Here is a 21,899-nt window from a genome sequence, read left to right on the forward strand (position 1 = left end):
TTCGTTCTTCTATGTAATAGCTCTTCAAATATTTGAAGGCTAATATTTGAATATCTCCCCTCCCTTATGTAGGCTAAATACACCAAGATCCTTTAATTGTTCTCCATCTTGGTCATCCTCCACTGAACCTGCTCCAGTTTGATGATATCCTTTTTGAACAGCAATGTCACAACTGGATGTAATATTCTACATGTGGTCTAATCAGGGCAGAGTAGAGTGAAAAAATTACCTCTCATTATCCAGGAACAGTTTTGCCCTGAACAATTTCTATCACTTGGATAGAAATTATGTGTTGGAGAGGGTCACTCCAAAATCAGATTTTGTAGCACACAGATTTATCTAGAGGGCAGTTCAGAAGTTAGTTAAATCTTTGTAATGTTTTTCCAGGATAAAACTATATCAGCTTTCCTTGAATATATAGCAATACTAAGTACCAATATTTATTCACTTCATCAATGTCTACATTGCACTAGAACCACAATAAACACCAATTTAATTTCTTCATTAGAACAATGCATTTTAACATCCAATTTCTTTGAATTTAAATTATTACATGTCTATAGTAGTACTTTCAATTTGACAATCACTTTTTTAATGTAACTTGTAGCACCACCCTACAATCAGTAGAGGGCATTGTCATTTATCAGCTTTACAAAACAGTCATACAATAAGAGTTTTGATCTCTGTTCCATTTTTGAGAACCATTCTAATATACCATTCTCAAAATTTTGAACCAGCAAAGAGAGACCCTGTCAAACAAGACAAAAGAGTTTGATTCTGGAAGCAAATTAATTAAAATAATTCTTTTTTCCTTGTCTTCCAAATCTATGGGAACCAGTTATTTCATCTAGAAAGTTAGATAATAAGAGGATATGGCCAGGGACTGATCATAATTCTAACAACGGGGAAAATGGGGAGACCCACAACAATCAAGCTCACATAACTGAGTAATTTTAAAAAGCTTTTCTTAGAGATATGAAAGATGATCAAGGATAAGCAGCCCTATGTGGCAGGAAAAACTTCAACATCTTCCCTTCAAGCATTGGTTTCCAAACTTTTTATGCCCCATTCCCCCAGGAAATGTTTAATATTTGCACCCCCTAAAAAGTAATTATGACTTGTGACCTGTCACTAAGGGACACAAGTCACTCTTTGTCATACCCCCTGAAATTGCATCTCTCATTTCCTGAGAATGTGGTCAACCCAGGTTAAGAACCTTTTCCTTAACGTCTTAGAATAGAATAAAATAACAGAGTTGGAAGGGACTTGGAGGTCTTCTAGTCCAATCCCCTGCTTAGGCAGGAAACCCTACACCACTTCAGACAAATGGTTATCCAACATCTTCTTAAAGACTTCCAGTGTTGGAGCATTTACAACTTCTGGAGGCAAGTTGTTCCACTGATTAATTGTTCTGTCAGAAAATTTCTCCTTAGTTCTAAGTTACTTCTCTCCTTGATTAGTTTCCACCCATTGCTTTTTGTCCTACCCTCAGGCTTTGGAGAATAGCTTGACTCCCTCTTCTTTGTGGCAGCCCCTGAGATATTGGAATACTGCTATCATGTCTCCTCTAGTCCTTCTTTTCATTAAACTAGACATACCTAGTTCCTGCAAACGTTCTTCATATGTTTTAGCCTCCAGTCCCCTAATCATCTCTGCACTCTTTCTAGAGTCTCAACATCTTTCTCCACTACTGTGTTAAGTGCTATCCACCCATCCTTAAATCAGTAGAAAATCATAAAGTTGTTGCCCCACTGGCAATTCCTATCCTAACTCTATAGTGACAATCCTACAATTGTCCTAATTTTAAGGCACTACTCATATAGTTCCCTGATTTTACTAGATGAGAAATAAGGTGAAAATATTGTACTACTTTAATCCCAGCACAGCTAAGGACGACTTAAGCTTTTGAGTCACACATGAGCTAGGCAAAAGATAAAAGAAATATCATGGAGACACACAGCAGAAGAAAGATGCAATGTAGAAAGAAACTTAGTTACAAATCTGCTCAAATTTACAAAGCACTGACTTAGAATCCAACTGCTTTAGAATTTTGGTATAGCTCTAGTTCCATCAGCTGAAATCAAGTGTAAACCTTTCATAGTATGTCACAGATGTGTGACTGTGTGAAGTGCAATTTATTTGTAGCTCCTAATCCTTTTTCTCATATTTTTTTACCCCCTCACATATATGAGGTAGTTAATTCTGCTACTCTTGGGAGAAGGAGAAGAGAAAGACCTGGTCTGACTGCTGAATACCACAAAATATCTGAAGGGTGAACTACTTGACTAGCACTGAAATTGAAAGGAAGATGAAAAATTCCCATACTTCAGGATTTCAAGGGCATAAGAGAAAATGCCAACAAGAATTGTCCTTAGGCCATAGAATAACACCAGGGCCAACACAAGGGTGTACAACCTGGACCGAAGCCCTCCCTTGCCAGCCTTCAGCATGATCCCCTCTACACCAATACATTGCAATTATTAATGTGGCAGAAATGGAAAATTCTTAAATAATCAGGGTATTATTTAATTCATTTAATGTGAATGTTATCTCTATTCCCATTTCTTAAGTTGGCCCCCATTTGTCGGGGAGGAGTGTGACCTGTGGCATGTCCCTTGAGGGCCACCTTAGTCCATGGGATAAAAAAATAAAATCTGAACACCTCTGGAGCAGAATGCAATGATGAAACAGTCACATTGTGGTCTCCTTCCCTCCTGTTCTGTTTTTATACCACGTCAGTGTCTTTGGCCTCTCAAAGTGCTATGTGGCAATGAGTGAAGTCTCAGTAGAGATAGCAAAGGGGTGGCCTGAATCGCCATGAAGCACCCTGTACAAGAGCTCCTCTTTCTCTCGGTGACCTTGCTCCCTCAGCTGGGTCTCCTTCTCCAGGGCCTCACGAATGGTCAGAAGCTCCTCAGACAGCTGCCTATTAAAGCATGATAAGAATTACAGTTCTTAGACCACAGTATACAGGTAGGAAGGAAGAAATATGCATCAGTTTTCATTCCAAGGATTCGTCACTTCTTCTATATAAACCAAGTGTACAAATTGCATAGCTTAGTGGCTACGTTTAAAGATTTTCCAATTAGAAAGACTTTGAAGGCTTTGTGGACTTCAACACTTTTCTAATTGGATCTAATGATTTTTATTGTTTTCTGCATTGGTGAAGAGGTTGTGGATTAGCACAATGGATTCTTGATTCCTTGAAGATATTTAAGATGCCCAATTTACCCCTTAACATTGCTGATACTCTGCATGATCCCCAAAACACAAGCCTCACTCTGGAGAAAGATCCTTGAGGCATCAGAAATGACAATCCCAGTTAATTCCAGAGTCAGAAAGTCCTATAGATTCTATTCTTATTTGTGGCTCTTCAAATGTTACTGAACTCTTTAATTGTCATCAGCTGTAGCCTGAGTCTGGACAAGATGCTAAACCATGATTTCCTTGATCATAATTTCTCGAATACGTAATTATAAGTCATAAACCATGATTTCCAAACTATAGTGGCTTTTAAGACAAAGCTAGAGTAATGCCATTATGGCTTAGTGTGCTGTATGAGCCCAGCTAGTCGAACAGTTGGGAGGAATAATGGAAGGTTGCAGTTTAAAAACATATGGAAGCCACAAAGCGCTCACCCAGTTCTACTAGGAGAAATTACTGACTGGGAGAAAAGCACACATAATAATATATTCTTGAAAATAAACATCTTTTTAAAAAAAAAACAAAAAAACTGCCAAAGAATTTAGTAGTTCTTCACATGTTTGTAATGCTACTAAGTACAATAGCCGTGAGACTTTGGGGAATAAAAACATTTCCCATAGTCATCAGATTACACTGACACAGAAAACTGATCAAACAGGAATCATCTTTGAATGGGAGCCAGTTTGGGTCTAGTGATTAAAGCACCAGACTGAACTGAGTTCTAGCTCTGCCCTAAGCATAAAAGCTGGCTGGGTGACTTTGGGCCAAACACTCACTCTGGACTCCTCCCACTTCACAGGTTTCTTGTTGTGGGGAAAATAGGATCTTCTGCTCCTTGAATTACTTATAAACTAATAAAGGTGAGATAAAAATATAATAAATAAATAAAATAAAATCTTGTTAAGGTTACTGTAGTGAAGGCCCCACCTTGTCACTGTCACGTGGTTTTGCATCCGTACTTGGAGATCTTCATTTTCCTGTTGTAAAATTTTAATTTTCTCTTCAAGTAGTAAGTTTGACTCCATCTAAGAGAGGACCAGAAGGGTGAGCAAACCTCAGATACAACAAAGGTATAGCATGCAAAAAGTTCAGTCACATAAAGACAATGTAGCAAGCTGCAGAACTTTATGGGAATGTGATCATCCTAAACACATTTTCATCCTGGAAACTGTAGATTTATAAGTGCACTAATAAAATCCTGGTCTCTGCCCTCATATCTATATCACTTGCCCTTTGTACGAAATGGAAGAATATTACTGGTTGTAAAATATTTTTCAAGACCAAATGCACCTTCCAAAAGTCTTGGATTACAACTCCAAACATTAGCATGTATCTTTATGAAAAAGCACATAATTTGCAGGGAAGGTCAAAGGTTCCAGATACAGTTCCCAATTCCCAACAGCTCCAATTAGAGCTGAAAAATGCCTATCCATAACCCTGAGGAATCCTTACCAGTATAAATAAAACATATTCAGTATTATCAGTGATCTGATCTTGAGTTCTACATGGATCTGCTCACAAAGAGAACTGAGACCCCTTGCGATCCATCAAACATAATCACTAGATGTTTAGCCTGTCACCGGGTCCCTCCTTCCTACTATTGCATTTGGGAAGTTTTGGGCAAAATGGAAACAAGTACCACTGCCAAAGTATAAGTGAATCATAGCGTTGTCTTGCAAAGGGCAGCCTATGAAGCTGTAGGAAGAGATCCCTTATTCCACCTCCCTGCTCTTGTTATCCCATTAAGGCAAGGAGGGAATGGCATAAAGGGATCCTAATATGGCCAGTTGAAAAAAAGGCTTGCTCATTTTGGAGAATGGAAGAAAGGGCTTTGTTGTACTTCCTCACAAATCAGAGGGGCAGGTTAAGGCATCCCTAAATAGGCTGGTAGATAACTACTGATTGGTTGAGATATTTCTATGCTTATCTGATGGCCAGGAAGGGGAAACCGATAGACTGTCAGTTCTCTGCATATTCATAAACATGTGAAAATGCCACTTCCTGTTGCATCAAAGTGTCCTAAAAGAGCCTTCTCAAGCCATTCTTCATTTTAATAATGAGATTAGATGACTTGGGCCATGAAAAAAAAAAGGTCATTTGGAAGGACCCTTAGAATAAGGCAGTTACCTATATTCCTATCTTTTCATTCCACAGTATCCAGTGCAGTGGTGGGTTTCAATTTTTTTTACTACCAGTTCTGTGGGCGTGGCTTGGTGGGCGTGGTACTGTAAAATCTCCATTCCCACCCCACTCCAAGGGAAGGATACTGTAAAATCTCCATTCCCACCCCACTCCAGGGGAAGGTTACTGCAAAATCCCCATTTCCTCCCAATCAGCTGGGACTCGGGAGGCAGAGAATAGATGGGGGCGGGGCCAGTATTTACCAGTTCTCTGAACTACTCAAAATTTCCGCTATCAGTAACTGGTCAGAACTTGCTGAAACCCACCTCTGATCCAGTGGCACAAAATTGGAAAAGGTGATTCTCACTTTCTCTTTTGAAGCACAATATAGCTCTTTTATGAGTCTTTTCAGTTACATTTAGAATTCATACAATTAACCCACCACTATTTCCAGGTTCAGCAGCTTCTTGTCCAAGCTGTGGATGCGTTCATTCTTCATCTCAATGACAAAATGTAGACTCTCTAGTTCTTGCTCCCAGAACTGGCTGGGGGTCCCATAGTCCTTTAAAGGTTTTTAATTTTAAAAAAAGGGAGAAATGCATTTATTTGTTTGTAAAAGCTCTGTTCTTTTTTTTCCCCCCTAGCATAAGTTGCCAAAATAGCTAGCAAAAAAAGGCATTAAGCGTCAACTAGTCCAGAGCAGGAATGGGCATGCCTTGGTTAGTCCATGTAGCACCTGGGCTTTGCGAGCTTCATTGGTTGCCAATTTGTTTCCAGGTGCAATTCAAGGAGCTGGTTGCTTCCTATAAAGCAGGGGCATCAAACTTGTGTCATCTCGGTGGTGTCACCTGACATATCGCAACTTTTTTCCCCCTTTGCTAAACTGGGCATGGCCAGTGCATGATTTGCACTTACAATGGTTGCAGCTTCTTTCAATCAGGTGATATGATTTGCAACTTTCCCTGCTGGCTTCCCACAAGCAAAATCATGTGGGAACTGGCAGAGAAGGTTGTAAGTTTCTTGGGTAAGGCTCTCTCCCTATGCACCCTCTCTGAGCTTGTGTGCTTGTGCCACACCTTCTTGGTCACCTGCACTATCTTGTGCACTCTCCCCTACCCAGCAGCAGTCACCCCAAGCCTCACCATGCTCCACTGTGTGTCCTTTGCCACTTGTAGGAGCTTGCACCCCCTCCCCAGACACTCTTGCACTTCCTTGCTCCTTCTCCCAGCCAGCAGTAGCCACTTGCATGTCTCTGTCCTGTTTGCAAGCCCCATGGGTCTTGCAACTTCCTGCCAGCTTCTACGCTCAGTTTATTTGTGGAAAGCTGACAGGAAGTTGCGAGAAAATATTTGCTTAAGAACCCACTATTTTCACTTAATGACAACAGCAACAAGGACTGCAGGGTTTACCATTGCTCAGTGGTGTGATCATGTGACATTATGCTTTATGTCCACATTACTGTATTTTTCGGAGTATAAGACGCACCGGAGTATAAGACACAGCTTAGCTTTTGGGGAGGAAAATAGCAGGAAAACATCTGCCTACCAGGTATTCATCTGACTAGTGTCCTTAGTCTGGTCAACTTCAGCACATTAGTTTGCTGGTTTTTATCCCCTCCTTGGGGATAAAAAACAGCTTCTAAAGCACAACTGATCTTTGGAGAGAGAAGCAATGAGAAAATCAGGCAAACCACGGAGATCGCTTCACTCGCTAGCGCCTCTTTAAGGCTGAAAAAAAGCTTCACAGCTGAGAGTCGGAGGGAGCAGGCAAAGCAGGGAAGCGGAGATCGCTTCACTTGCGAGTGCCTCATTAGGTCTGAAAAAAAGCTTTGAAAAAGCTACATTTGAAGTATAAGATGCACCCAAATTTTCAGCCTCTTTTAGGAGGGAAAAAAGTGTGTCTTATACTCTGAAAAATACGGTAGTTAGTTGTAATTCAAGGACTATCCATAAACAATTTCAAGCACACTAAACCAAGGAGTGATAGGAACTGGGAAAAATAATTGTTTTTATGACCTTATAGTGCAGAATGGCTGCAAAAAGCAAAAGCATGTAAGTATCCTTCCTCCAATTTTTTTTATTATGGTTTTATTTTGGTATGTCCAGAAGACCCTGTGTTTAGACTCTGTTACTCGCTCTCTTTAAATAAACAGATCAAGATGTTCCATACGGTGTAAAGTCACCTGAATGTGCTTTTTATAATCTCTGCTCAGAATTGACTCTTCTACCCGTTTCATTTTCTCCTGAAAGGCCTTCAGCTGGGAAGTCAGCTTGTCAATGGTCTCCTGGAGCAGAAAGATGAGACAGATTAGTCTTACTTTATGACTTCCATCGCATTTTCCCTGCTCTCCACACTCAGTGCCATAGTGCTGGAATGAGTCAATTTCACCATTGGCTACCTCATTTTTAATTTCATCAGAACCTCAAAGGTTAATGATTTGGGACAAAACTTCCTTTTGACATTTCTTATACAGAAGCCATAGCAGTTGGAATGCTATACTACCACATTATTGGTTTTGGACATTTCTCCACCAATGATATTATAGCATCATCCTTCTATTGTTGTGATGTCACAAGACCTCCCCTATTTCTCTTTTATTATGAACAGAAGACTCTGGAAGATGCCATAAGTCATTAATTAGGATGTTGGTGTTTCCAAACAAGAACAGAATAGCGATAATAATTTTCTACCACCACACACCTATAGTCCTCAATTCCTCAAAGTGCAATATATAATAGAATGATCCAATTTATATCCCCCAACACTGTGTCCTCTAAAAGCACAAAAGTACAATTCCATAATTACCAACCAGAGTAAGGAAGCACATTGGGAAGGGGCCAGATAGAAGAATGCAGATCAAAACAGAGATCAAATAAGGATAGTCTTTTTTGCTGCCATCTTGACCTACTGTACTGAATTTGGACCTTTCTGTTTTCCTGAAGCAGAGAAACTGGTACCTGCAAAGATGCCTGAGTTTTTTGGTAGGATTCGGTTAGGAACAGCTTCTCTTGATCATGTGTTTTCTGGAGTTCTGCAAGAGAAATACGAAATGGGGGTCCAAACAAAAGAAAGCACAAGCTCCATTTTGATATATCCGTACTTTCTTTATATGCAGTGACTGACAGATCACTTGTATTGAGTCACATCCAGGAGGCAGACGGAGTAAGCAAACAGAGCATTGGAAATTGTATGGACAAAGAGCCAGAAGGCACTGAAAAACAGAATGAGCCACATTATTAAAGTATTGTGCATCTCAGGTGAATATGAGCTATCTATAGGGAACAAGAATTGAATGATGACAAATTGGTTTGGGGAGATGTCATACCAGTGATGAGCCAAGGGTTTCCTGCAAGAATCACCAATTGCTAGAGAAATCAGTAGGCACCACTTTCTTTATAGCAAAATTATGACTAAAGCTTTTTTTAGAGGTGATTAAGTGATCAGTCATTAAAAATTGTGCTCATGAATGTGATGCTATTCCTGCCATTTCATCCTGAATCTCTGTGGTTATTATTTGTGCTTTGGTCACTCGTCCACCTTTTGGTATCCTTCCCATAAAACTGGAGAAAGAGACTGGTTAATTATGCTGTTAATAAAGGACAGCTATCTGTGACGGGTAGGACCCAAAAGGAAAGCACTGAGAAGCAGAAGATCCAATGGACAATTTTGAAACCTCACTATAGGAGTGTTAGACCACCAGAATTAAGCCCATCAAGAAGAGCAATATGTATTATTATCAACAGGTTTATTATCAATCTGTATTATTATCAACAGGTACAGTATATGTAAACAGAAGCTTGTTCTTCTGAAGGTCTTTCATTCAAACAAAGTATTAAACTGCAAGGCAAGGGATCCCCAATGTCTTTGGGAAGCCCCAAAGGACATCTGCACCTCGTACCAGGTCAGATAGGTGGCCAGTCTCCTACTTCCGTCCCCTAAATATTACCATCTGATGACTGCCTTTTCTGTAACAGCCCCTGCCCTAAGGAACACCCTCCCCCCTGAGCTTTGGCAGGTCTCTGCCCTCCTAGCCTTCCATAAAGCTTTGAAGACCCAGCTTTTCCCCCAAGTGATGAGATAAGAATAGGTAACTGCACATTAGAAGTTTGACTTGGTGTCAGGTGTTTATTGCTTTTAATTTTTATTCATTTATTTGTTCAATTTCTATGGCCACCCAACTCAGTCAACGATGCTATTAATGTTTTAATATTTTTGGTTTTACAGTTTACTCTGGTTTTTATGCTGCTTGAACTTTTGATTGAGAGATGCCCAGGATCGTTTATAAAAGGGATGAGTATATAAATGTTTTAAGTAAATAAATAAAACCTGGACCTATCTAGATGTGGGGAGCCATAGTTATTTCATTCCCAGCCTTCATCTTTAATGGCAGAAACTTGCCAGACTCGTTTTACACTAATCTGGATGATTATTATTATTTCTGCCTTTTTTATATATAACTCAGGGTGGCATACATTGGTGCTTTATTTTAAAAAAGTCAGAAACAGAAGAAATGTCACAAATACCATAAACATGTTTTAGATTCTTACTTTGGAGTGTTTCCTCCTGTTCCCTCTTCAACATATCATATTTTTCAGAGAATTGTTTGCACTTTAAATCCTCCTTCTCTACCTAAGGGAGGGAAAGCTATAAAAGGTTAAGCTGCAGATAAATTAAAAAATACATTATTATCATAAAACATGCATTATAATTTTGAGTGGTTTGCCTCAAATTGTCTCTTTTAGATTACAACTCCCAAACCACCCAGTTGACTGAAATGGGAGTGGCCAGATTAGCATTTTAATTTTATGCAGCTTTATGAATAACCCTAATGAATCTGCATCTGAATACACTTGCATAGGATTTTGAATAGAGACTGATGGTGTTAGAAGCATTCTTTTCTCTTACTTGAACATCAGATCAAACAGATTTGGTAGGCTTTTAAAATGGGGGGGGGAGAACCCATGCTAAAAAAAAAAGGATCAATTGCAAAAAGTGTGTTTTTATCATGGAAAATTGTTAATTATTAACAAAGCACTGTGGCACAGAGATAAAGAAGCAGACCTGATGGATGAAAAATGATAGATTAATTAATGTTTAGTTCATATCCATAGTCAACCAACAACCTGTGGCTGTTAAGAATATTCTAGTCTGTTATAGTGGCAAATATCTGTAGCTTGGGTGTAGGATGAGGGTGAAGGTTCGTTCTCTGAGCTTGTGGGTTGGTTTCTGAATGTTTCATTACCAGGCTAGGTAACATCTTCAGTGGATTCTGATGTCAACATATGATGATTTAGGTAGAAATAGTATAGCTCATTTTCAGTAATGATGCCCATATCTCACAAGTCTTGGGTGGTAACTATTGGAAATCAGCTAGTTACCATTAGCAGAAACTGGCCCATGGTCTACTGACACAGGAGACAAATAATAAAGCTGTTAACTTTGTCTCCATAGCAACACTATCTCAGTGTGTTTTTTAGAAAATTAACTCTCCTCAGTTTGATCAGCTTCAATTAAAGTAGAAAGAAGGAAGTAGGTAAACTTTCCCCAACTTTGGGGAAACCCACAGGGATGTCTCTTGTAGTACCGCTCTCCACAAAGAGTGAGAAAAGGGGAAATAGTAGGAAAGGACATGCGCAGTTGTGAAATTGATGAGGTTTCCAATGTACAGGGAGAAGCTAACATTTTTATTCGTGTTTTTTTAAAGATCCCAAGTGAGTTCAAATATGTGGTCTTTAAAAACAGTGAGTTTAAACCAACTGAAATAATATAACAGGGTTGTTCATCTTCGAATACGAAAGTACTCTACTCAGGTGACACAAAAAGGGGAGCAACATAAATCCTGAGTTTGTATGGCGTCCCCAAGGGGTGTATTAGGGGCTTATCTGAATCTGATTACTGCAGAAAACAGAAGAAACAAAATTCAAAGCTGAAAGGAAATACACATGAGCACCTAATTAGATGCATATTGAATGGGCAGGTCTAACCTGGAGTTGAATATGCTGGCTAAGTCTGTGAGTCTCAGCATGGTGAACTTCCTTCAGACAATCTTCCTCTTCCTGTTGTTGTTGTTGTTGCTGTTGTTGGTGGAGCCTTGTAGTCTCCTCCATCTGCTTCTCCAACAGTGCAGCCTTCCTTTTTTCTGCTTCATTGTGCAAATAATCTGTGTTGGCTTGTTCAAGGAGATGGGAGAAAAGAAGAATTACATATCAGTGGCTTTCTTTTCCTTTTCGCCATCTTGATTGTTATACTATTATTTTTCACCAACATTGTGACCAAAGTCCAGTTTATTATCTAAAAGGGTTTTTGGGAACAGATACTACATGCTCTATAAATACAGGTAGTCCTCGATTTACGATCACCATTGAGCCCCAAATTTATGTTGCTATGTAAGACATTTATTAAGTAAGTTTTGCCCCATTTTTGAAATCTTTCTTGCCACAATTGTTAAGGGAGTCGCTGCAGTTATTCAGCTGGTAAAACAGTTGTTAAATGAATCTGGCTCCCCCATTGACTCTGCTTGTCAGAAAGTCGCAAAAGGTGATCACATGACCATGAGGCACTGCCAGAGTCATAAATATGAGTCAGTTGCCTGCCTGAATTTTTGTCATGTGACCACGGAGATGTCACTACAGTCATAAGTATGAAAACCAGTCATAAGTCATTCTTTTCGGTGTCTGAGTGTTGTGATCCACCAGCAGCCCTCGGAGCGGAGTCGGACAGTGAGGAGGCTGGGGAGGACCATGGGCCAGTCACAACACTGTTTAACTTTGAACGGTCACTAAATCCACTGTTATACATTGAGGACTACCTGTACAGAAGAGCATAAATTTCTGAAGAATCTTCTGGGATATCTGACATTGCTAGCAAGACTGCTCGTTCAGTCACACGCAACGTCTAGGGTCCTTCTAGAAGAGCCTGTGAAAAGCATCAGATATAAACTGGAAGTAACAAATGTTCATTTCTGTACATGCACGATTTGCTGGAGGACCTTAAACAAGCTACTCTCTCATACCATTTGTAATCAGTGACAGATAGGAATATTGGTCTGTCATGCGGTTAATGAGGGCTTATGAATGTTGTATGCAGTACAGAATATAGGAAGAGGGTTACATAAACCTGGATCCCCATGCATCTTGTCAGGAATTAAAACTCAGAGGGAATATGCAAAGAATGAGCTGCGGGTATCAGTAGGTCTTTGATCAAACCAACGGATGCCCTTGAATATACAATAGTGGCCAAAATTGTGGAAACCTTTTGGGAAAAGTATATTTTTGAGGTTTGATGGCTAATAACACCACTTTTTAAAGGAGTTTCAAGATAAACATATTCCACTGCTGGAATGCCCTGGGAATAGCCCAGACCTTAACCCAATTGAAAATCTATGGCGCAGACTAAAGAAACTTGTTAGTCAGAAGCGACCCAGCAATAAAACCCAGTTAATAGAAGCAATCATTCAATCTTGGTTTCACATTATAACAGCTGCAGAACTAAAAGACTTGGTTCACTCCATGGGAAGACATCGTAAGGCCATAATTCATGCTAAAGGTTATCCAACTATTAACTGACATGGTGATAATTTTTGTATATCTCATTTTTTCTACGTGTTTCACTTTTCTTCTTTATACTGTAACTGCTATTCTAATAGCAAATCCTTCATAAAAGTTATTGCATTGCATTCTTGATTAAATTATCTTTCCACTGATACATAATTTTATGGTACTATTAAAAAAAAAAAGTGGTGTTATTACCGTAGCTAGTTTTAGAAAATACACTTTTCCCAAAAGGTTTCCACAATTTTGGCCACTACTGTAGAATTCTGTCCTGAGTACCACTGCTGACCTAAAACCTGGAAAGGAGGTTCTTTAAAATCCCAGATGAACCCAATTAAGATTTATAAACGAAAACAGACTCTTTTCGCTGCAGCCTTTCCATTATTCACCACTGTATAAAGGAACCTGGCTGAGCTATAATAAGCGCTAAATGCTGTTCATTTAAACAACTGGAATTTGGTATTGCTTCTTTGTTGGGAAAGCCATAGAGATTTGTTTATTTAGAGCAAAAGATTGGTATACTATGAACTAGTGAAAATACCTATTTATATTTCAATTATAAACATTCATACTCCATGAGAGCAACAATACTGTTTCGATATATAGCTCAAGAGCTAGAAAGAAATATTCAGTATAATTCTATTACATGCTTCGGCTGATGGGAACACATTTGTCAGCAGAGTGCAGAAGAATCTGTTTTCTTCTATCCAAACACTCTTTTATGTACCCACAAAAATCTACTCTGGATGGGTGGGGAAGACAGCTCCTCCCAAATAGTTTTGTGATCCTAAATGCTTAAAGCCTTGGCTTGTTTTTAAAAAATGAGTGTATTGCATGCAGACTGATGTCCCCTGTGTGTAGAAGTGCAACGTTGAGTAACGGAGTTCAGTATTTTCCTCAGCTCCTGCCCTCACTTCCTCTCCAAGGTAGCTTTAAGAACTCTGTTAGGTTTTTACAATAATAACTCTGGAGCAAAAGCCTTTGGAGCAAAAAAACCCTCAACGAAGTGATTAGAATAGCCTCTCAGTACAGTACATTTGATAGAATACTCAAGGATTAGTACATGGAGCTAATAAGGCAGGGAAGGCATAAAACTCACTCCAGAATCTAACATTATTTAACTGTACTGACATGTTCTGCAATGGTTCTCTGAGCATTTCTTTGAATCCCTCCCAATTTTTAAATCCGTGTTGAAAGCTCACCTCTCCCAAAGTTTGCTTATTTCCCCCAGTAATTGATTGGGTTGGAATTATCTAGGGAATTTTCAGCCAGCCCATCTGCCAAAGCTTTTGAACACTGAGAAGTTTAATCCTTAATTTAAGTGATCTAATTAAAGTCAATAATTAAACCTATCTATGACAAGAAATCAGAAGAGAAATCAGAACATGGTCTCATACACACAATCCTGGATTACTATCCTACCCATATGAACTCACATGAAATCGTTTTCTCAAACTGAGTTTATTCCAAAATCAAATTTATGATACACACAAGACTACAGGTAGTCCCCAACTTACAACCACAATTGAGCCCAAAATTTATGTTGCTAAATGAGAAATGTATTAAGTGAGTTTTGCCCCATTTTATGACTTTTCCTGCCACATTTGTTAAGTGAACCACTGCAGTTGTCAAATTAATAACATGGTTGTTAAATGGATCTGGTTTCTTCATTAATTTTACTTGTCAGAAGGTCACAAAACATGGTCACATGACCCCGTAACACTGCAACCATCATAAATATGAGCCAGTTGTTAAGATGTAAATCACGTGACCATGGGGATGGTCATAAGTGTGAAAAATGGTCATAAGTCATTTTTTCAATGCTGTTGTAACTTTGAATGGTCACTAAATGAACCTTTGTAAGTCGAGAACTACCTGTATTTTTAAGGATACCCTGCTGCTGTTACCTTCAGACAAGTACACCAGTCATTATTGGTACTTTATGGTTATGTTGTATAGAGCATGCTACAGAAGAGGCTGTATTAGGCTATATGTCCCACTCTGTAAGAAGTTGTTTAATATATGCCAGTGATGGCTAACCTTTTCCGGACTGAGTGACCAAAGCACATGCATCATTTTCTGGATCATAACAGATCAGATGTACACTCAGCTTACTATAGATGGAATCCATCTGCAAGCTCCAGATCCACATTTCTGTGTCCATATTAGGACAAAGTCTTTCTTAGGTCACCATCAAGTTCACGAAAATATACAAGCTATCTCTCAGCTTCTGCGAATGCCTTATGCAAACCTGGGATATCTAGTTTGCAGAGTTGTTTATATGCAAAACTTTTAACACAGCACTCGGTGTAAGACAGGCAATTTCATGCCAGATATCTGTTCAGAATTTAAGGTAGAATTCTATTTCTTTGAACCTGTGAATTATAAGTGCAACAAAAGCAGCAGCAGAGCAAAATGGGAAAGGAGAATATAAGAAAAGGAAACAGTCAAAGCCGCTTCATGCACAGCTTGATGCACTAAATAAAGAATAAATGGTTATCTAAGGTTTTCCCAGCAACTTGAAGAGCTCGGGCTAGGAACTTTGGGGTTAATATGTCACTAGGTCTGAAAAATCTACATTTCAAAAAGTAACTACTTGTTTGCAGAGATGAGAGTGCATGACTACTCAGGAACATCAAGGAGAAGATGATTGCCAAGTCTTGACATATTACTTTTTTTTTTTTTTTTGCTTTAATTTATATGCTGCCCTTCTCCGGAGACTCAGGGCGGTTTACAATGCGCTAATGCCATTACTTGGTTCTACTCAAATATATATTTGTGTTCACATGTAGCAAACAACCAAAGACTCCCTAATTACCTTTATTTACTGTAACAGGCTACTGACACAGAGGGAGATGTTTTATTATGATTGCAATTCCCAGATGCTATGTCAAGAACCACCAATGGCTTTGTGAATAGGAGGCATCTTGAGATAATGGGTAAGGATACAAGGGTACAGAGCAAAGGGCTGTCTACATTATGTGGAACAAATGTGGTTTGAACAAAATTTATTTGGTAAAATCTCTTTATCAAATTAGAAACAAATGCTTTATGTCCATCAACCAGTCATTATTCTGGTTGTATATCATTAAATCTCTCGTAATGGCCTTTAACTGGGGGAAATGGTGCATCATTGAGCAATAAATTTTGACCCAAGGTACATCAAATGGGCTAACTTACAGAATGCATCCAAAATCCAGGACCCATGACGCCCGAGTGAATGATATGTGGGGAAGTCGTGGCTGCTTCAGTGTGATCTTCATTTTCAAATTTCCATGATATTTTTCCAGCCAGTCTCACAATCCCTTGCTTCCTCCCCCATCCTACAGCAGCCACTTACCCATGGGCAGGGAGGGAAGGGAAAGGAAAGGGAGTGTGATTTCTGATGCTTGCTAAGTCCCTTCTGAAGTAAAACAGTATCCCTGTATTTCTTGATCTACAGTGCAAGAGAGCTGACAGCCTCCTGATGCTAAGGATTTATTTATTTATTTACTTTTATTTGTCGAGTACATATTAGATAATATATATAAGTATAAGCATGAATTGAATACATAAAATGAATACAATTAAAGGGAACATTAGGACAGGGATGGTAGGCACGCTGGTGTTCTTATGCACGCTCCTTACGGACCTCTGAGGAATGGGGTGAGGTCAACAGTAGCCAGTCTAAGGTTAAACTTTTGGGGGTTTTGGGATGAAACCACAGAGTCAGATAGAGAATCCTTGGTAACTCAGTAAATATTTATGCATAATAGCTTCAGTTCTACAACTCACAATCCCCTAACTGTGAAGAGGGTCCATTCAAGAGAAACATGTTTAGAGAGGAAGAATTGGTAGCCCCTTTTCACCACATTTATTCTGCAACTCCTCCATGCTGAGTTGAGGATCCAATAATGTTTTCATGGGAGGGAGTATGGGGGAAAGCAGAGATATAAGATCAATGCCATCTCCAATCTTCTACTTTTTAGCATGGAAGGAGGATATTTGAGGGAGTAATGTTTGGATATTTGGGGATCATAATAAGCTGGTTTATAAAAGCCCAGTTTATTCCATACTTTGCAGAAATAGCTATGCTTGATCATATACTGTACAATATATACATATGTAGTGCATATCAGGAATTCAAAGATGTAATCAATAACAATTTATAGGATCACAGTGGCATTTTTCTTCCAATCTCAGAGCTGCACAGTGGCTCGTCAACCTATTAGGCACACATTACATTTTAAAATTCTCAATTCAATTTCTGGAAGAGAAGTTGGGTGGACAATTTCTCCAAATTTCTCTAAGGAAGAGTCTTCCAATACTTACTAGAAGACAGAACTCCTATTAGCACTAAAACAGCATCATAAAAACCATGGTGGTGCAGTGGGTAGAAAGCAGTACTGCAGGCTACGTCACTGCTCACTGTCAGGACTTCGATCCTGTTGGGTTCAAGCCTTCCATCCTTCCGAGGTGGATAAAATGATGACCCAGGTTGTTGGGGGCAATATGCTGACTCTATAAACCGCTTATAGAGGGCTGTAAAGCACTGTGAAGCGGTATAGAAGTCTAAGTGCTAATGCTATCACGATTGAAAAAGCCCACGGAAATTTCCCTTTTGATATTTTTGTTTAGGATTTAATTGAAGTGTGGGAAGCCATGGAGACAACAGATCATTGGAGAGAAGACTGGACGATATATGCATCTTTAGCTACATCGTAACTGAATAAATACAACAATATGACACTCGTATTCTCCATGACAATTTTACCAAAATCCTCTTCTCCTTTGAGAAAAATGTTTCTTTCATCAAACTGAATGAGTTAGGAGGGCGAGAAAGGTAAGTTCTCTGCTCAACAATTATACCTATCAACAGCAGGTTCTCATATTACTCTACCCAAATTCATCTCCAAAAATAATAACAACTTTCTATGTGTAGCCACTAGTTCTACAGAAACAAAGGTATCCTTCAGTGATTTTTCAAATGGAAAAGCATCAAAATAATAACTATCTGTACCTTCAGCCTTCAGTGCTATCAATTCACAGGAAGCTTGTCCGCTGTTATACTGAATTTTTTTTTCTTTCTGTATAAAAGACACAAAGAGAAGAATAACTTACTGTATGGAGGAGGAGAGGAGGTTCACAAAGACAAAGACATGACAGAATCAGATCGTTTTGATGAAATTTTGATGCTTGGCAGCATGGGATATTCTCTGAATCCTTCTAACAGCAAATTATTCAATGGTGGCATAGTTCATAATTCCTCAGATTGACCATCAGTTCCTGTTTCATTTAAGAACTGTCCTTATTTAACATCTTGTGAAATCAATTATATCCTCTGTGCTTGGAATCATTGCTGTCATTTCAGCAACGGGTTCTCTGCCCAGTTGGCGGGTGGGCGTGGCCATGGTGGGCATAGCCTAGTCGGTCTCCTGCACCATGGCGTGGGCCCCATTTTTGCCTTCCCAGGCTCCGGAGGCTTTCCTTGAGTCTCTGGGAGGGAGAAAATTGTCTTCCCCGAGCTATGGAGGCCCTCCGGAGGCTTGTTTTCGGACTTTTAGAACTTCCAGGAGGCCCGTTTTTCTTCCTCCCCAAGCCTTCTGCACTTACCTCGTATCCAAAACGGGCCATGGGGAGACTCCTGGGAGGGGGTGGGCAGGGCCAGCCAGGGGTGGGATTTGAAGGTTCTCCGAACCGGCCATAACTTTAAATCAGGGGTGAAATGCTCCCGATTCGGACCGGATCACCTGATCTGGTAACGATGGAGGCGGGTGGTTCAGAGAACCGGTAGCAAAAATCCCTGGCCCCCCCCCATTGCCCAGCTGAGCTGCACATCAGAGGCTTTTTTTAATTTTTAAAAGCATTTTTTCTACAACCTCTTTGGCCAAAAAATGCTTTTAAATTTTTTTTTAAAAAAGCCTCTGATGATCGCGCAGCTTAGCTGGGATCATCCGAGGCTTTTAAAAGCATTTTTTCTACAACCTCTTTGGCCGAAGAGGTTATAGAAAAAATGTTTTTAAAAGGAAAAAAAAGCCTCTGCCGATCAGGCAAATCAGCTGGGATTGTCAGAGGCTTTAAAAGCATTTTTTTTACAACCTCTTCAGTCGAAGAGGTTGTAGAAAAAATGGTTTTAAATGTAAAAAAAAAAAAAGTTGACCACACCCACTCAGTCATATTACCCCACCACCACCAAGCCATTGCCACAGAATCGGTAGTAACAAATTTTACATTTCACTACTGCTTTAGCTATGGGTTCTCTCGAATCCAGGTGAACCTGTAGCAGCCCACCTGTTATAATGTGTGTGTGTGTGATGTAGAAGTGAATGGTCCATCAGACTGTTGCTAAAGGTTAAGGTTTGTCTGCCACATGTAAAGACATTATTGATATATACCTAGCCCATCATTTTGGAAAAATAATTGTTCCGTTTTGCTACTTTTGAGGCAAAAGTCATGAAATCTAGGCAAAATTTATTCATTCTGTTTATTTATAAAACGTTCTATTGTTTATGGTAGAGAACATATTTCCTGGCAGGAAATTCCACTTTCCCCATAAAGAAACAGCATATCCTTGGAGTTCCCCTACAGATAGATCCCAAGCAAAGTTCACCTATAGATTTATCATAGGTGAAATAAATTGGGCTTAACTTGCTAAGTCTTTCTTAAAGATGAAGGCATCAATCACCTGTTTCTTAATACCAAACATAAAGACTTCTAACTCACTGGTAAACAGCATGTCAAAGATTTTACATTCGGTATCTGGCATCTTCTGTTAAGGATTGGAAAGGCTCCCTGCCAATCAGTTTTGGCTATATACTTAACTGAAAATAGCTGAGATGTAGCATGGTCAGAATCAGGCCTGTAAGAAATTGTCTACTGCTATGTAAATCTTTGCCATGAGTTAAAGTAATGCTCCCTTTAATTGTGACAAACTGAAGCATCACATAGCATCTCCCAGCTGTGACATGGCATTGGGTATCCTTAGCTTCCCTCATCAGTTATCTTTTCATCCATACGTTTTATGTTGTACTATCAAGGTAAATCTATATTGTTTCTCCAAGATGCAAATACATTGTTTAAAATGTATTTAAACAAAGACTATTCACACATGAAACAAAAAATAGTGCCTGCATCAGGTAGAAGCAGATTACAATAATAGATCTCATTCTGCCTTTAACTATCTGTGCTCACATTGTACATATAGCTGAGTTGCTTTTCTCCATATTGCCTATGCTTCATCGTGTCTCAGATGCTATGAAAAACCCATAACTTTATTAGCCAAAAGATGTCGGAGGCCAAAAGAACTGCACACAGAAAGAGATTTATGATAATATTGGACTCCTGCAATGCACTCTACATGGAGCTGCCTCTGAGGACCATTCAGAAGCTTCAACTAGTGCAGAATGGAATAAGTAGTGCTGGTTCCTCAGCACATGTATCTCCACTACTTTGTGAGCAGATTTATTTGCTGGCACCCAGTGCTTCAGGGTCCAATTGAAAGTGCTGGTTGTCACTTTGAAAGCTCTTCATAGCTTGGGACCAGATTACTTGAAGGACTATCTATTTTCCTGGATGTTTCTACTTGTCTGATCCAGTTTGGCAGAATGGGTAATTTCTGGGTCTCAGGGGGACCCCATCTCACTAACCCCCATCTCAATGGGACCCACCCCTCTGGGGGACCCCATCCCAAAATCTATTTATTAGATTTTGAATCCCATTTTTATAAGTAACTCAAGGTGGCAACCATATGTAATCTTCTTTCCTCCTCCTATTTTCCCACAACATCAATCCTGTGAGGTGAGTTGGGCTGAGAGAGATTGACTGATTTTAAGTCGTCTAGTCAGCTTTCATGGCCTAAGACCCAAGAGGCATATTCCACCTTGCAGACCATTCTTCTTTCAGATATTGGGATGCCCTGATCTGGTTCTAGATCTGGGCCTGCGGCCCCAGAGTGGGTGAAGGATGCTGTGCCTTGACTGTGCTAGTGACTGTTGATTGTGATATTTTCCTCAGCTGCTATGTATTTGTAGTTGGAATTGTTAATTTATTTGAAGATTGCTTGCTGCTCAGAGTCATTTAATGAGCTGGGTGGCCATACAAATTGAATATATGAATAAACAAACATTGCAATAAAGGGGAAGGAAGGAAGGAAGGAAGGAAGGAAGGAAGGAAGGAAGGAAGGAAGGAAGGAAGGAAGGGAGGGAGGGAGGAAGGAAGAAGGAAGAAAGGAAGAAAGGAAGAAAGAAAGAAAGAAAGAAAGAAAGAGTTCAATGTCAATAAATCATATAAGAATCAAACCCAGACCCTTTTAAGTGCAATCAAATAAATGTTTCCTACATTTCTGAGAAATTCCTGCGGAAAAAAATTGCAAGGAAAAAGCAAATAATTTCAGTTCCAGACCAGCCTGTACAATAAGCGGTGAAGTTATGAGCTCAGCACACCAAGCAAGATACAGGTAGTCCTCAACTTACGACTGGTCACTTAGCAACCGTTCCAACTTATAATGGACCTATGTGGGGGGTTACTTGCAATATGGATTCAAAATATCAACAATTGGGCCCTCTCAGGATCATGTGACCAAACTCAGCAACCGTTTGAGCATTCCATGGCCATGTGCCCATGTTGTACAATGGTTTTGCTGAAAACTGGCATTTATTTCCAGTTTTCAGCAAAACCACGCCTATAGCATACCATTGGTTTGTTCAACTACTGCAACATTTGCTTAACAAGTGCATTGGCTGCTTTATGACCATGAAATTCATTTAATGATGCTGCAAAAAGGGTCATAAACATTTGACAATTGTCACAACTTACAAGGAGGACTTGACAAAGATTATCTGTTTATTGACACAGGGTTTACCACAGTTTTTTTTCAACCTTAGCTACTCTGCTGGCTGGGGAATTCTGGGAGTTGAAGTCCACCCGTCTTAAAGTCACTGAGGTTGAGAAATACTGGTCTACCGATTTAATTGCAGAGTTGGAATAGACACAGAAACATTCTGAATAACAGATGTGATTAAATGAGCTAGAATGAATTTGGATCAT

General features: G+C 39.5%; 1 protein-coding gene across 1 annotated transcript in view; it reads right to left on the reverse strand.

Moving 5' to 3' along the window:
* Positions 1-414: 414 nt before the first annotated feature.
* The window catches only part of CCDC69 (coiled-coil domain containing 69), a 40,202-nt gene continuing 18,717 nt past the window's right edge, over positions 415-21,899 (reverse strand). The window contains exons 2-9 of the mRNA XM_034402142.3: positions 17,875-17,941; positions 11,310-11,494; positions 9,873-9,954; positions 8,283-8,356; positions 7,508-7,609; positions 5,768-5,887; positions 4,132-4,229; positions 415-2,926 (exon numbers count right to left, since the gene is read on the reverse strand). Coding sequence (XP_034258033.2) covers positions 2,761-2,926; positions 4,132-4,229; positions 5,768-5,887; positions 7,508-7,609; positions 8,283-8,356; positions 9,873-9,954; positions 11,310-11,494; positions 17,875-17,941 — 894 coding nt within the window. The 3' untranslated portion in view covers positions 415-2,760. The remainder of the gene's footprint in view (positions 2,927-4,131; positions 4,230-5,767; positions 5,888-7,507; positions 7,610-8,282; positions 8,357-9,872; positions 9,955-11,309; positions 11,495-17,874; positions 17,942-21,899) is intronic.

The sequence above is a fragment of the Pantherophis guttatus genome, chromosome 2 (assembly GCF_059756535.1).
Source record: "Pantherophis guttatus breed Tessera chromosome 2, ASM5975653v1, whole genome shotgun sequence".
Taxonomy (NCBI): domain Eukaryota; kingdom Metazoa; phylum Chordata; class Lepidosauria; order Squamata; family Colubridae; genus Pantherophis; species Pantherophis guttatus.